Source organism: Camellia sinensis, chromosome 2 (genome assembly GCF_055761805.1).
Source record: "Camellia sinensis isolate YWXY chromosome 2, ASM5576180v1, whole genome shotgun sequence".
Classification (NCBI taxonomy): Eukaryota; Viridiplantae; Streptophyta; class Magnoliopsida; order Ericales; family Theaceae; genus Camellia; species Camellia sinensis.
The window spans coordinates 54,286,568-54,300,090 of NC_138962.1; the positions used below are offsets into that span (position 1 = coordinate 54,286,568).

The following is a 13,523-nucleotide window of genomic DNA, read 5'->3' on the forward strand; positions in this document are numbered from 1 at the left end:
GTTACGTAATGCCAGAAAAGAGGCACCCATGGAAGCCTGTAAAGGCACTACTGACCAATGCCTTATTTCCACCAGCAATTTACTCCAAATTAGACAGCCAGGGGATTTAAGGGAGAAGGCCTTATCCAATCCACCAAATCACACCTTCCCCCCCCCCCCCCCCCCCCCCAACTTGGTCAGACCAGTTGAAACCTCCTGATCTCCTCTCTTTTGGTAGTTAGGATATTTTTGGGTGTCATCCGCTTCAGCAGTTTCAATAAACTGAGGTATTTGTAAATTCTCCTGAATAAAATGGTGACAATTCAGGAGCCAGAAAAATGATGTTACTGCTTGTAGTGTTAAGCAAGTAAAGCTATGGTTACCAACTGTAGTATGCTACAAATTAACACTCTTCAGAAGGAGGTGACTTTTTTTCTCTAATGGATATGTTTTATGATAATTAGCTGTTGGCATTGCCAGTTATGCAATTCATGGAAACCCAGATCATGTTCAAGTTCATCATCATCATCTCATCAAAGGTGGCAACAAACATGATTTTGTTTCTCCATCTATGAATTTAACGGAAAAAACTTGGTTCACCATCATCAAGGCCCTTCATTTCTCATATATGTAACAGAGTTGGCATTAGATAGATATTTATACTCTTGCCTGACGTTGAGTGCTGGCATTTTTTATAACATTTTTTATTGTGCCGTATACATTTAGGGACTTGTCCTTCTTGGCCTCGTCTATAACTGTCTTTGTATTTTAAAGCTAACATATTACTTTTATTGTCTGTTTGCATAGTACACCACCATCTGTATTTTAGCTTCTAATATTTTGTAAAGCTATAAACTCTCAATTCCCATGGTCACATTTCTATTTTTTTAGAATAGGATTGTCATTTTTTTATGACTTGAACGATGCATGGAATCACATTTTCAGGAATTTGAGGGAGCTGTTCAAGCTGGATGCTGCAGAGTACATGATGTCCATCTGTGGCGATGATGGTCTGAGGGAACTGTCTTCTCCAGGGAAAAGTGGCAGCATTTTCTATATTTCTCATGATGGTAGATTTTTCATTAAGACTTCACGAAGATCTGAAATGAAGGTCTGAACATAGAGAGACATCTGTACTGGGTTTTGTTTGTTATGTTTTTTCCCATACCCAGCATATTAGTATACTTGCCTATTCACTTGAATTTAGTTGTCAGATAATCTCATATGAGATCTATTACCTGAAAGAAATACAGAATTAAGTATGAAGATTTTCCATTCAACAGCTTTTTAATCTGAGGATAAGCAGATACTATCGTACTTTCATATTATTTTGGATTTGATCTCCACTGCTTAAGATCATGTTGAAGTTTGCCAAACCTACTTAAAAAGATAATGAGCTTGAGAGTAAAGTCTCACCCTAAGGCCCTGGTATGTAGTAAGCACAAGCTTCACTTGTTGACCAGTAAGGAGTTTGAGCAAGAGAGTAGAATTATATTTAATATTAGTTTGAGCAAGAGAGTATAATTACGTTAAAAAGTTATATATTTCATAACTTAAACATGAAGATTTCATTCATGTAACAATTATATTCTAAAAAATGCAAAACAATTATAGAACATTGTAATACACATGATGCATTCCTCTTATAAATGTTTCAAAACATATTTAGAGTGCATAAGTTGTGTTTTCAAGAATGCATGACGTTGTTATTTTGAACGTATTCATCACATAAGACACTCTTGGAGGGTTCAAGAAGTGTCACTGAAGTGTCGATAAAGTGTTTGTTATTATGAATTTATTTTTTTTAATTAAGACACGTTGAAGAAGTATCAGATACGCATTTAGGAGTTTCTGAAGATTGTCGGTGTCGGACACGATGCTTCTTTTGTAGAAGTGTCTGTGTTTCGTAGATATTAATCTGCTTATATTGATTTTTTATCCACGTGAATAAAGGTTGCTGACAGTAATTTCTTTAATGATCTTTAGGCTCTACTCAAGATGCTGCCTAGCTATTATGAGCATGTAAAAGATCATGAGAACACCCTGATAACAAAATTTTTTGGGCTCCATCGAATAACATTGAGAGGTTTTAAAAAGGTATTTGGTAACCCATACAGCTGTTGTTTTCTCTAGTGCTATAATTTTTACTTTGCAAGTGCAATCAGTGCAGGTTTTTATAATCTATTTCATTTTCAGGTATACTTTGTAGTCATGGGGAATATGTTTTGCACTGACTTGCGAATACATCGTCGTTTTGATTTGAAGGGTTCAAAGCAGGGACGATTCACAAATCCGGATGAGATTGATGAGAGTACCACTTTGAAAGATCTCGATTTGTCATATGAATTTCATATGGACAAATTGCTACGAGAGTCACTTTTTAGGTACATTCCTTTCTTTGGAGGTGTATGATGTTTGCAAATTAACTGTTTATTCTAGTTCATTGATAAGCAGCAAATCTTAATGATAAAATTTTGGGTTATTTAAGCCAAGTCTCCCTTAACTATTAGCGAACATCTCTTTATCCCCTCATCCATGAACTCGTACATTTTGACCGTTTCAACTATAAAAATGCATCACTTCCATCCCCTCCAGAAGGGGGCATTTGTAAAGTTTTTATAGTTGCGAGGGCCAAAATATATGGGTTCATAGATGAGGGATACAAAGTGATATTCGCTAATAGTTGTAGGGTCTTGGAGTAATTAACCCTAAATTTTTAATAAAGAATGCTAAAACTAAAAGATTCACTACAAGTTCAAGCCATAAATTGCTTTATTTTCTGTGTATTGCCTACTGCCTACTAGTGAGATTTAGTTAATACCAAGAGATCACCTGTCATCCATGCTGCCACTTTCATCTTTCTTTTCTTTTTCTTTTTTTGGTTTGTCTTCTTTTCTAAACCCCAAATCCATAGCAGAAACACTACATAAGGGATATTGCCAATGAAAGACTCCTTAAGTCTTTTTGGAAGGAGTCCTAAGTATGAGAATATACCTATTCTATTTAGTGTTTCCTTTTAGGATTAGGACTTAGTGTTCTATATCTATTAGAACGAACAAATAGCAGCGACAGAGATCAAAGTACGAACAGTAGTCATCTTAGCAACAGGAGTAAATGTCTCCTCATAATCAATACCATACTCTCAGGAGAAACCTTTGACAACCAGACAAGCTTTGTAGCGCTCAAGAGAACCATCTGAATGAGTCTTGACTTTGTAGACCCATTTGCAACCAACCAGATTCTTAGCAGCAGGCAAATGAACTAACTCCCAAGTCCTAGTTTTTTGTAGAGCAAATAACTCATCCTTCATAGCTTGAACCCAATGAGGATCCTGACAGGCCTCCTTATAAGACTGAGGTTCTATAAAAGAGTGAATAGCAGACAAAAAGGTACGATAGGAAGCAGAAAAACAAGTATTAGATCAACCCAACCTGTTTGGAGGATGACGTGCTCGAGGAGGATATCGGTGTGCAGTAGGATTAGAGTCGTCAGAAGCAAGAGGATCAACAGTAGGGGCAGAGACAACTAGTGAAAGAGGAGCCTTGCGACAAGAATAAACTAACAACGGAGGAGAAGAAGAAGAAGTCGAAGGAGGAGAAGCAGCCAGAGGTGAAGCAAGAGGAAAAGATGGAACAAGCTCAGGAGGAACTGTGGAGATGTACTCATCAGACGGTACTTTAGAAAGAAATGGATCAATATGAACCCAATCTTTTTCGGAAACTGGGGCGGTGAGAGGAGAAAGCTGAAAGTAAGATAGACGCTCGAGAAAGGCAACATGGCGGGAGACATAAAGGCGATGGAAAACAGGGTCATAGCAGCAATAACCTTTCTGAGTGAGACTATAATCCAGAAAGACACATAGGACAGACCGAGCACTAAGTTTGGTTCTATTTTTATGAAGTAAAATGATAAAACAAGCAGACCTAAACACATGGAGGGAGTAATTAGGAAGTTGAGAAAACAGAGCCTCATAAGAAGACCGACCAAAAAGAAGGGGGGTAGGATTACAATTGAGAAGAAAATGAGCAGTAAGAACTGTCTCACCCCAAAATGGAGCCGAAATGGAGGCAGAGAGAAGGAGATACCTAGCTGTTTCAAGGAGATGACGGTGTTTACGCTCAGCTTAACCATTTTAGGCAGGTGTATCCGTACAAGAAGTTTGGTGAATGGTTCCCAATTTGGCCAAATATTCACAGAATTTGGTTTTAAAGTATTCCCCACCCAAGTTAGACCGCAATAATTTAATAGTAGACCCAAACTGTGTAGTGACCATAGATTGGAAAGTACGGTATATCTGGTAGAAGTCAGACTTATAAGTCATAAGATAAACCCTATGTGTAACGGGTGCAATCATCAATAAAAAACACATAGTATGTAGAACCCCTTTTAGTAAGAATAGGAGAGTGTCTCCAGACATCAGTATGCACAAGAGAAAAAGGAGAAACAGAAATAGATGTACTTTTATTAAATGGTAAAGCTGACATTTTAGTAAGTTTACACCTCCGACATTCATCAATTTGACTAGGAGAAACTTTACCCAATAATCCTGACTAAGCTAAAGACCATAAGCGGTCAACAGAAAAATGACCGAGGCGAGAATGCCATAAGTAAAACTGAATCGATTGAGAATCTAATTGAAATGAGAAAAGTGCAGCTAGAGAGGTGGATATGCTTTTTGGACACCCGATCCTGCACCAATAGACAGAAGAGGAAAACATAACATCAAAACCAGAGCCATCAAGTTAATTGATTGATAATAAACTGACAGATAACTGAGGGACATAAAGAACAAAAGGAATAGTAACAATAGACATGGCAGAGGGTAAGACAGACCCAATAGACAGAACAGATATACCAGACCCATTAGCAGTATTAACAGTAATAGGAACGGGTGGAGGAATACAGTTTTGAAGTAAGGAAATGTGAGGAGTCATATGATGAGAGGCACCAGAATCAAAAAGCCAGACAGAAGAAGGAATACCTGAAGAGGACCCAAGCAAACCTAAATGAAGAAAGGTAAGAGTAGAGGCAGATGGAAATGGCTGAGAGATGGACAGGATATGTTGAAGTTGTGCAACTTGAGCACTCAAGGAAGCCATGTCAGGATCGGGAGTTGGAGTAGATGTAGTATAAGCGGCAGGAGGTCGGAAAGTACCTGAAGTAGGACCATGGAACTGTGTCTGAGTAGACGGAGCAGGCTGACATCCCTTCTTGGGACAGTTGTTCTTCCAATGACCCCTCTGATGGAAAAAAGTACACTCATCTAGCTCTAATGGTCCTTTCTTGGGTTTTGCAGTAGCTTGAAGCTGATGAGGAGGTGGGGTTGATAACAAGGGAGGCCTGGCAGGAGCCAAGAAGACAGAAAAAGGCAAAATCTGACTGGCTGTCTTAAGACGGGTTTCCTCGGAGAGGAGCTCGCGAACAATAGCATCCACAGAAGGAAGAGGAGAGCGGTGAAGGATGTCACCTCGGATAGCCTCATACTGATGGGAGAGCTGTTAAGAACTGCACTAAACGATCTTGCCCTCGAAACTCAATATAAGCGTCCACTATCTTGAGACTAGGTGGTTCCATAAGAGCCAACTGATCCCAGAGACCGGTCATCTCAATATTGAAGTCCTGAATAGTCTGATCCTGCTGATGAGCACTCTGAATAGTTGTTTCCAACTCATACCGCTTGACAAAGTTGGACTGCTGATATACACCTAGTAAATAATTCCACACCTCCTTCGCAATACTGTACTTGGAAAATATCATTCCAATACGGTCATCCACAGAATTATGAAACCAAGTCAGAACTTGAGCATTATCACAATCCCAAGTGTCATAGAAAGTTAGATACCCTTCCGCTTTTGGGTCTGATAGACGAAGAACAGAACCAGAAACAGAAACATAGCTCCATTTTTTTTTACCAAGAAGAAAATTCTTCATAACACTGGCCCAATAGGCATAATTTCCACCGGTGAGTTTGCATTTGATGGCTTGAATTTTAGTATCAGACATTGTAATAAAACAAGGTTTTATGGTGTCCAAGAATAAATAAAACAAATTAATCAGAGGGGTCAAACAGAGAGCTTGATACGAGAGAGATGGCAGAGCTGAATGTCAACGACATATCTGAATAGATCTGAAGAAGAGATGGCGGATCTGAAACGGTGACTACAACAACGACGGAGAGACCAGGATCGCGAGTCTAGTGAGAGGCGAGGTGAACGGCGACAGAGGCGAGATGATCGGTGGCGATTGTCAACCACGATCGACTTGAACAGAGGCTAAACGAACCAGATGGGTCGACTCGAACCAAGACCAGATGAACCGAACCCAATCTTGAATAAGATGGGTTGCACGTATTCACAAGGTTGAACCAGAGAGTTCAACGAATAAAAATGCTTCAACAAAACAGAAAAGCTTCAACAGTGGCTGCTAGGGTTTTGAACCAGGTTCTGATACCATGTAAGTTTTATGAATGAAACTGTATATTAGATTGAATTAATTGAAAAAGAATACACCAATACATCACTTATATAGAATACTAAGTCCTAATTCTAAATGAATACATCACTGATATAGAATTCTAATAGATATAGAACACTAAGTCCTAATCCTAAAAGGAAACACTGAATAGAATAGGCATATTCTCACACTAAGGTCTTCTTAAATTTAACATTATTTTGAATTTTGTGAATTTTGTGGCATATCATGTTACCTGCATTCTTCTAAATTTGTGAAGTTCACTTGTCAGACATTTGATTTGACTCTTTGGATAAATGTGTGGGATGTGTCCGACATCATGTCTAGTTGGACATGCACTCAACAAGCATATCTAAGTAATAATGTTTACTACATAATTATGCAAATGACTTCCATTTCATGGAATACATGGTCCATGCTAGCTTATAAACTTAATTTTACCCTAAAAAATAAAAGTAAGTGTTGAAGAATTTAAAATTCAGCTGTATGGGTCCATGGACATGAGATTTAGATAAACTGAACACATAGACGTGTATCCGTTACCTGTACTCAAGTCGATGTAACATAGGTGGCACGTTTCAAACACAATGGAAGTTTTGTTCATTTTAGATGTGTAGTACCATTGTGAATATAAACACACACACACACACACACACACATAAATATTATGTGTAGGATGTACATTGAACCCGGGTGCCAAAGTTGGCTAACCCCTAGGGATCTGGTGTTTTCATCTGCACTAATGATCCTTGCTGAAGGAACTGTTTCTCAAAGTGAGTGGGAACTGTTTGTGCTGTTAAAGCCCATACCCTTCAAGAAAGCCTAAGAGATGCCTCTTCAATGAATTCAAAATTGCATTGAAGAAAGGAGGTAGAAGGGTTTGTTGAAGGTATAACCATCACATCACATAGGGGAGATATTGAGCTCTGCACCTATCTTGCAGTTCAGCTTTCGTTGATTTTTTGTTCCTGTCTATGAAGTAGATTTGTTAGCAAAGATAGGAGCACCTATTTGGGAAGACTAACCATTTTTTATTCTTCTTGATATTTGATTTGAGATTCTTTCATTCTAATTCACCTTGTTTTCATCAAATAGAGTTGATTGAGCATGTTGTAATGTAAGGGCATTTGTTGTGGGAGGATCTCACATCCTTTCCAGGTTGAAACTTTTTTGCACTTTTATCTTGGTATATATATACTCACGTGCCTTCTTGGTTTCTTGAGGAATTCTCTGAACACGTTATGTTGAGGCATGTCCTCCTCTTGTTGTGTAAGTGGTGAACAGCTATGTAGCCTGGCATGCATGCCCAGTTATAAAGCCAAGTAGGCTGAGAAGCTAAGAAACACATACACTTCTAAGTTGGTGATGTGTTTGTGTTAGACACCGTCAGATGCTCCCGGAGATGCGTCCAAACATGTCATATTATTAAAATACTTACACCCAATTTATTAAAAACGTGTCATATTATTATTTTTAATATTTTAAGAACTTGACACACTTTAGACACTTGAGGGATACATATGTCCATTACTTATAACACGTTGTAAATTTGAAGAATCTAAATAGAGATCCAATGATAAAATTAAACAATGTGAATTTATTGATGTTGGACAATTTAGGAAACTTGTCTAAGCCTGCCTACAATTGTGGTGGTTTTGTTATGAAAAGATTATAGTGTAGAAGATAGATTTATTTGTTTGTAAGAAGGAAGAGGGTGAAATTGAGTTGATTTCTGAAGTGTTAGGTCACAGAATTTGTAGAGAAGCTAGGTTGGATTATCGCGGGTTTCTACTGTGGATTAAAAGGCCAAATGGTACGGCAAAGTGTTAGGAATGATTTGAACTTGTTTGACTAGGGTTTAGGGGTTGAAAATGGCACTTTTTAAGGGTTGTGAAACTGAGAATTGCTTATACGCTCAAAGAAGAAGAGAGAGAAGTGGAAGAGAAGGAAAGAGGCACTTCACCCTTGCACTCTCCTACTTTTAACAGGACAAGGACTTCAATTTAGAAACTAAGAATATTTGGTGACTATAAATATTCTAGACCAATTAGGACTCCAAATAAAATTTAAAAAACATTACTTGTATTCCTGTGTCCAACTATTATTAAAATTACAAAATTACGCATAACTACATAAAAATAAAGCTCAAACTAAACCTAAACATGATTAAATAAATCCCCAGGTGCATTTCGTGTGAAATTTCAAGTTTACCCTTTTTCTTTTATCCACACTCGTCATCATTTATACCTATTATAATAATCCCTCTATGTATAGATTTTTTAATTTAAAGAATTGCAAAGTCCAAAACTTACAATTTGTTTGTGAATAAAGCTTTCTAAATAAATATTAAGATTTTTGGTTCACACACTTTTCAGATATGTAGAATGTGAAAAATGATTTCTTACTACTTTGATATAATAAAATATAAACATATTTTCAATTAGAAACAAAAATTTAGATATTATTTTCATATACATATATAAATATATTTATTTGTTGTCATATTCCTCTTAGTTTTTTAAAAATTGCAGTGTCGGCATATTTGTATCGTGTTGTATCCATGTGCTTGTCCATTTCCAGATTTGTTCTCCTTAGTCGGGAAGAGTGGTCTAACCTTAATCCAGAAGCAACCTCCTTTGAGATTCGACCATTTTCCAATTATAAAAATTTCACACCTTGAGAAATTCATTTTGTTGTTAGCATCCTTGGCGGCACGTGTTTGAATCACGTAAATAGCCTCTCCATAAATGGGGGTAAGGCTATGTACATCTTGCTCTCCCCCATGGTCAGCTTTAGCAGGGGCCTCATGCACTGGATCACCCTTTTTTTTCCATTTCAAGTCTTTCAATGCTGCAACATATCTCTAATTGGTTTTGTATTGTGGGTCTTCTTCAAAAAGTCAGAATTAAAGGGAACCTGCATAGAAAGTTGTGATGTCACTGCTTGAAACTGGAGGTATGCAGTTTGACTAAACAGCATTGAATTTGATGCAAGTTCTTCAACCAAAGTTGAAAATCTCCTTGTACATATTTGGGGTTAGTTTATTAGTTTATTTGTGCTCAAAGATAATACCTGTAGGCTGTATCTCTTTAGTGAGGCTGCAAGATAGTATATTTTAGATTTCATGTCAGATGGAAATGGGAAATCTTGTTTCCAACATGCATTGTCAACTCACCTTGGTTACATGGACCCTACCTGTGTACGGATTATATGTGCAGCCCCAGTATCCAAAATTTGTCACTTGGATCTTCTAAATTTTTATGATGTTTGAAGAAGAAAGAGCTAAAATTCATAGTAAAGAAAAATTAGTCTTGCACATGAATGGAAGATAGAAATCTCCTTTTCCTGCTAAATTCCATTTGAAGTACATTCTTGAATAACATCTTATGCAAAATATTACACATGCACAATATATTTAAATGTTCAAGATGTGTCCACGTACCTATACCCAACTTTTTTGGATACGTATCCCTATACCTAAGATTTGGGCTTTAGGGATATAGATAAACCTTTAAAGTTTCAGGTCAACTTGGAATGAAAGAAGCTTGTTTCTGCCATCCATTGTTCTTTTTTCACATATCATCTCGACTAAGTTGTGAAGTTTTTGTATGGCATGATGATACTCTTCTTGTTACAGTTTAGTTGCTTTTGTTTGTATTTATTTATTTTTTTTTTTTTTGAGAGAGTTGCTTTTGTTAAAATCAATATGCACATTGTAGCTTACATATCTAAACATTATTTGACTATCGTTAACCCTGCAGACAACTTCATCCACATTCTAATAGGTTTTTGTTTTCCTCCTCTTTTGCAGACAACTCAAACTAGACTGCAAGTTCTTAGAATCTCAACAGATAATTGATTATAGCCTTTTGTTGGGATTACATTTTAGAGCTCCTGAACAACTGAATGCCTTCTTAGAACCCCCTGATGCACTGCACAAGCATGAGATCTTGCCTCAAACTGATGGTAGATATCCCTTTCTGTTATGTTATGAACATCTTTTGCTGGTAGTTATAGTTATTTTGTTTAGATCCATGGTTGTATTTTTATTTTTTTATTTTATTTTTTGGTTAATTTTTGTTCTTGCAAGATATCTTTAAATATTTTGGCTTGTTGGGTTATATTTATTTTTGTGCCAGTTATTAGACAGTGATAATTTGATTGCGTACTTATTTTATGTTCTAAATTGGTACAGTTCTACAGTATTGATATTGAAGACTAGATAGATACTAGGACATTCTCTATTTATAATATGTGAGCTGGACAATGACATATAAATATTTTCTGTTGCTTATAAGAAATTTTAATACCTGTGTATTAAGAAGCTTCTTCTCTTTCTGTAACCAATAAAAAGATATGCTAGAAGAGACACATGCGTTGTATTTTTATTATTAGAGTTACAATACAGATAATCTGAATGACAAAGGTGCATTGGTGAACAGATGAAACGAGAATTGAGGCTTCTAATGATAATTCATTTCTTTTCATCACCCTGAAGCTTTCTTTCCTTCCTCACAAAATCTGAAATAAGACTAAAGAGATTAATTATGTATTACCATAAAAAATTTAAAAAAATAAAAACGAAACTGTAGAACACCCTCATCAGCATGTGGTTCTCGCCAATTGGGATCAATAATATTGGGCAGGCTTTCTAAATTAATTAACATGATCTCTAAATCCAACCGGTTCAGATTCCTCTTGTGCATTTAGTGCTTTTGTGGGACACTTTTACCTGCTGCTCTCCTTATAAAAGCCTACTATATCTTACACATATGTGGAACTATTGTTTGAAAAAGACAACTGATGTCTCTGATGAGTTAGTAACTACTAAAACAGAATCATTGCTTTCTAACTTTAGTTTTCTTCTGTCATTTAGTTATTTCATTGTTTTCAGCTTATGTTTACTTGCTTTAGGTGCAATCTCACGTGAGGTCTCGATTCCTCCGAAGGGTCTGCTCCTAGTTACTCACGAACCAAGCTCTGTCAGCACTGCACCAGGGCCTCACAGTAGAGGAAATACTTTGAGAGCGTTCTCTGTAGGGGAGAAGGAAGTTGATCTTCTTCTGCCTGGTGCTGCAAGGTAGCTTGCTTTATTTTTTCATTTATTTATTTTGATAACTAAGATACACAAACAGAAAGGCATCAAAGGGGATGCAGCTGTAGGCTTAATTAAGTTCATGGTCAATTTACTTTGAATTTTGTTAATGTGTGCCCTTAGGGCACATGTTCAAAAGCTTAAGACGATTGTACATTCTTCATGAAAGTGAGTGCAATAAAGAGTGTACAATGTTTTCAAGCTTGCTTAACATGTTCCCTAAAGACACATGTTAACAATACTCTTACTTTATTTTCAACTAATTTAGCTTGTAATAGGCTCTGTTTGGTTCATGTTCACAATGCAGGAAAAGGAAAATAAAATACAAAGAAAACCCTCTTTCCTGTTTGGTTACAATGGCAAATAGTAAAGAAGAGAAAATGTGAAGAATACAAAGTAGAATTTCTTCTTATTAGACGTCATTTTTTTTTTTAATATGTTACTTTCCTTTTTATTTTTCTATATTTTTAACCATTTCAACTTCTAAATTATGAAGAATAACATTTTTCCTTCATTTTTTTATTACATATTTGTCAGAAACTTAAATTTGGTAATAGGGACTTGTTGAACTAGTTTACTACCAAAGCAGTAACTATTTGCAATTTGTTCATGTCATGAGTGCAATTAGGAGTAAACATGACAGTGTACTCGTTGAAATAGTTTACTACCATGCAATTAGGAGTAAACATGAATTATTGTCTTTCTATTACATATTTGTCATTAACTTGAAATTTGGTAATAGGGACCCGTTGAAATAGTTTACTACCAAAGCATCGTTTATTTACAACTATTTGCAATTTCTTCAGGTTACGAGTGCAATTAGGAGTGAACATGCCGGCCCAGGCTAATCGCAAGCTTCAACCGGATGAGACTGATGCAGAAGTTGAACTTTTTGAGGTTTATGATGTTGTTCTCTATCTTGGCATAATTGATATATTGCAGGAATACAACATGAAAAAGAAAATAGAGCATGCATACAAATCACTGCAATACGATCCTATGTTGATTTCTTCTGTTGAACCCAAGCTTTATTCTGAGCGTTTTATCAAATTTCTGGAGAAAGTTTTCCCCAACCCCGAACAACCTTGAAAGGCAGGAAGATCTTTGTTTTTATTCTGCAAAGTGTCATGGTTTTTTAGGTATGGCTTTTGTTATTTTGCGTGTTTTGCATCAATTCTTTTACCATTCTCCATAAAGTAATGTTATTGCATCATATACAAATGTGCCTTTTTTATTATAAAAAAAAATTAAAAAAAAGTTTGTACAGTAAAATTCAGCAAAGCATTGCTGACTCATATTCAATTCATTTGATTGTATATAATATTGTTACAGTTAATATTCAGAAATGAAGCTGCAATTATTTTGTGATCATATTCAGATAGTACTATTTTGCTTTTGTACATTACAAATAAGAGCTAGTTGAGAATGCTCGGTTTGATTTGATATTTTGTTGTTGGTCTTCTTGTCTTTGCTTGTATGGGCCACAAATAAGAACAGTTGAGAATGCTCAGTTTGATCTGATCTTCTGTGAATTTTAACCAGATAGGATGATGGTACAATTCTCATTCGGACAGTGGGGATCATGTCTACATTTATATGCAACATTGAGCCCAATAATAAGGGATGTGAGGTCAGAAAGAACATACATCGGCTCATTTCTTCAACACCTTGTATACTTTCTTGCTATATGGCCCAGTTCTTGTTGAATTCAGATATGTGGATTTTTCACAAATGGTTTTGTGGGTTATATTAACAATATGTACAGAATCAACCGTTAAAGAATAGAAAAACTCACAGAAAGTGCATTATGTGATTTAGATTTATCTCAAGTATGACCCACATAACACTTAAGATGGATACGTGAACTATACATTATACTTTTTGTACATTTTTTGTATTTTAATTTTGTGTAACTATCAATTTGGAAGGATTGGAGAGGGGGATTGGACTCTATGTCCAACCTACCATGGGGTCCATT

At 36.2% G+C, this 13,523-nt stretch overlaps 1 protein-coding gene across 9 annotated transcripts in view; it reads left to right on the plus strand.

The window, feature by feature from the left end:
* Window positions 1-13,431, plus strand: part of LOC114282504 (phosphatidylinositol 4-phosphate 5-kinase 8) — a 30,291-nt gene extending 16,860 nt beyond the window's left edge. For 3 of the 9 annotated variants that reach the window (XM_082914442.1, XM_082914446.1, XM_082914443.1), the window contains 6 exons: window positions 925-1,090; window positions 1,966-2,076; window positions 2,176-2,363; window positions 10,262-10,416; window positions 11,365-11,530; window positions 12,352-12,916. In XM_082914442.1, the coding sequence (XP_082770568.1) occupies window positions 925-1,090; window positions 1,966-2,076; window positions 2,176-2,363; window positions 10,262-10,416; window positions 11,365-11,530; window positions 12,352-12,634 (1,069 nt within the window). In that variant the 3' untranslated portion in view covers window positions 12,635-12,916. Of the gene's footprint in view, window positions 1-924; window positions 1,091-1,965; window positions 2,077-2,175; window positions 2,364-10,261; window positions 10,417-11,364; window positions 11,531-12,351; window positions 12,917-13,087 lie in introns of those variants that run through there. The other 6 variants (XM_082914444.1, XM_082914447.1, XM_082914445.1 and 3 more) reach the window with 3 other exon arrangements.
* The last annotated feature ends 92 nt before the right edge of the window (window positions 13,432-13,523 follow it).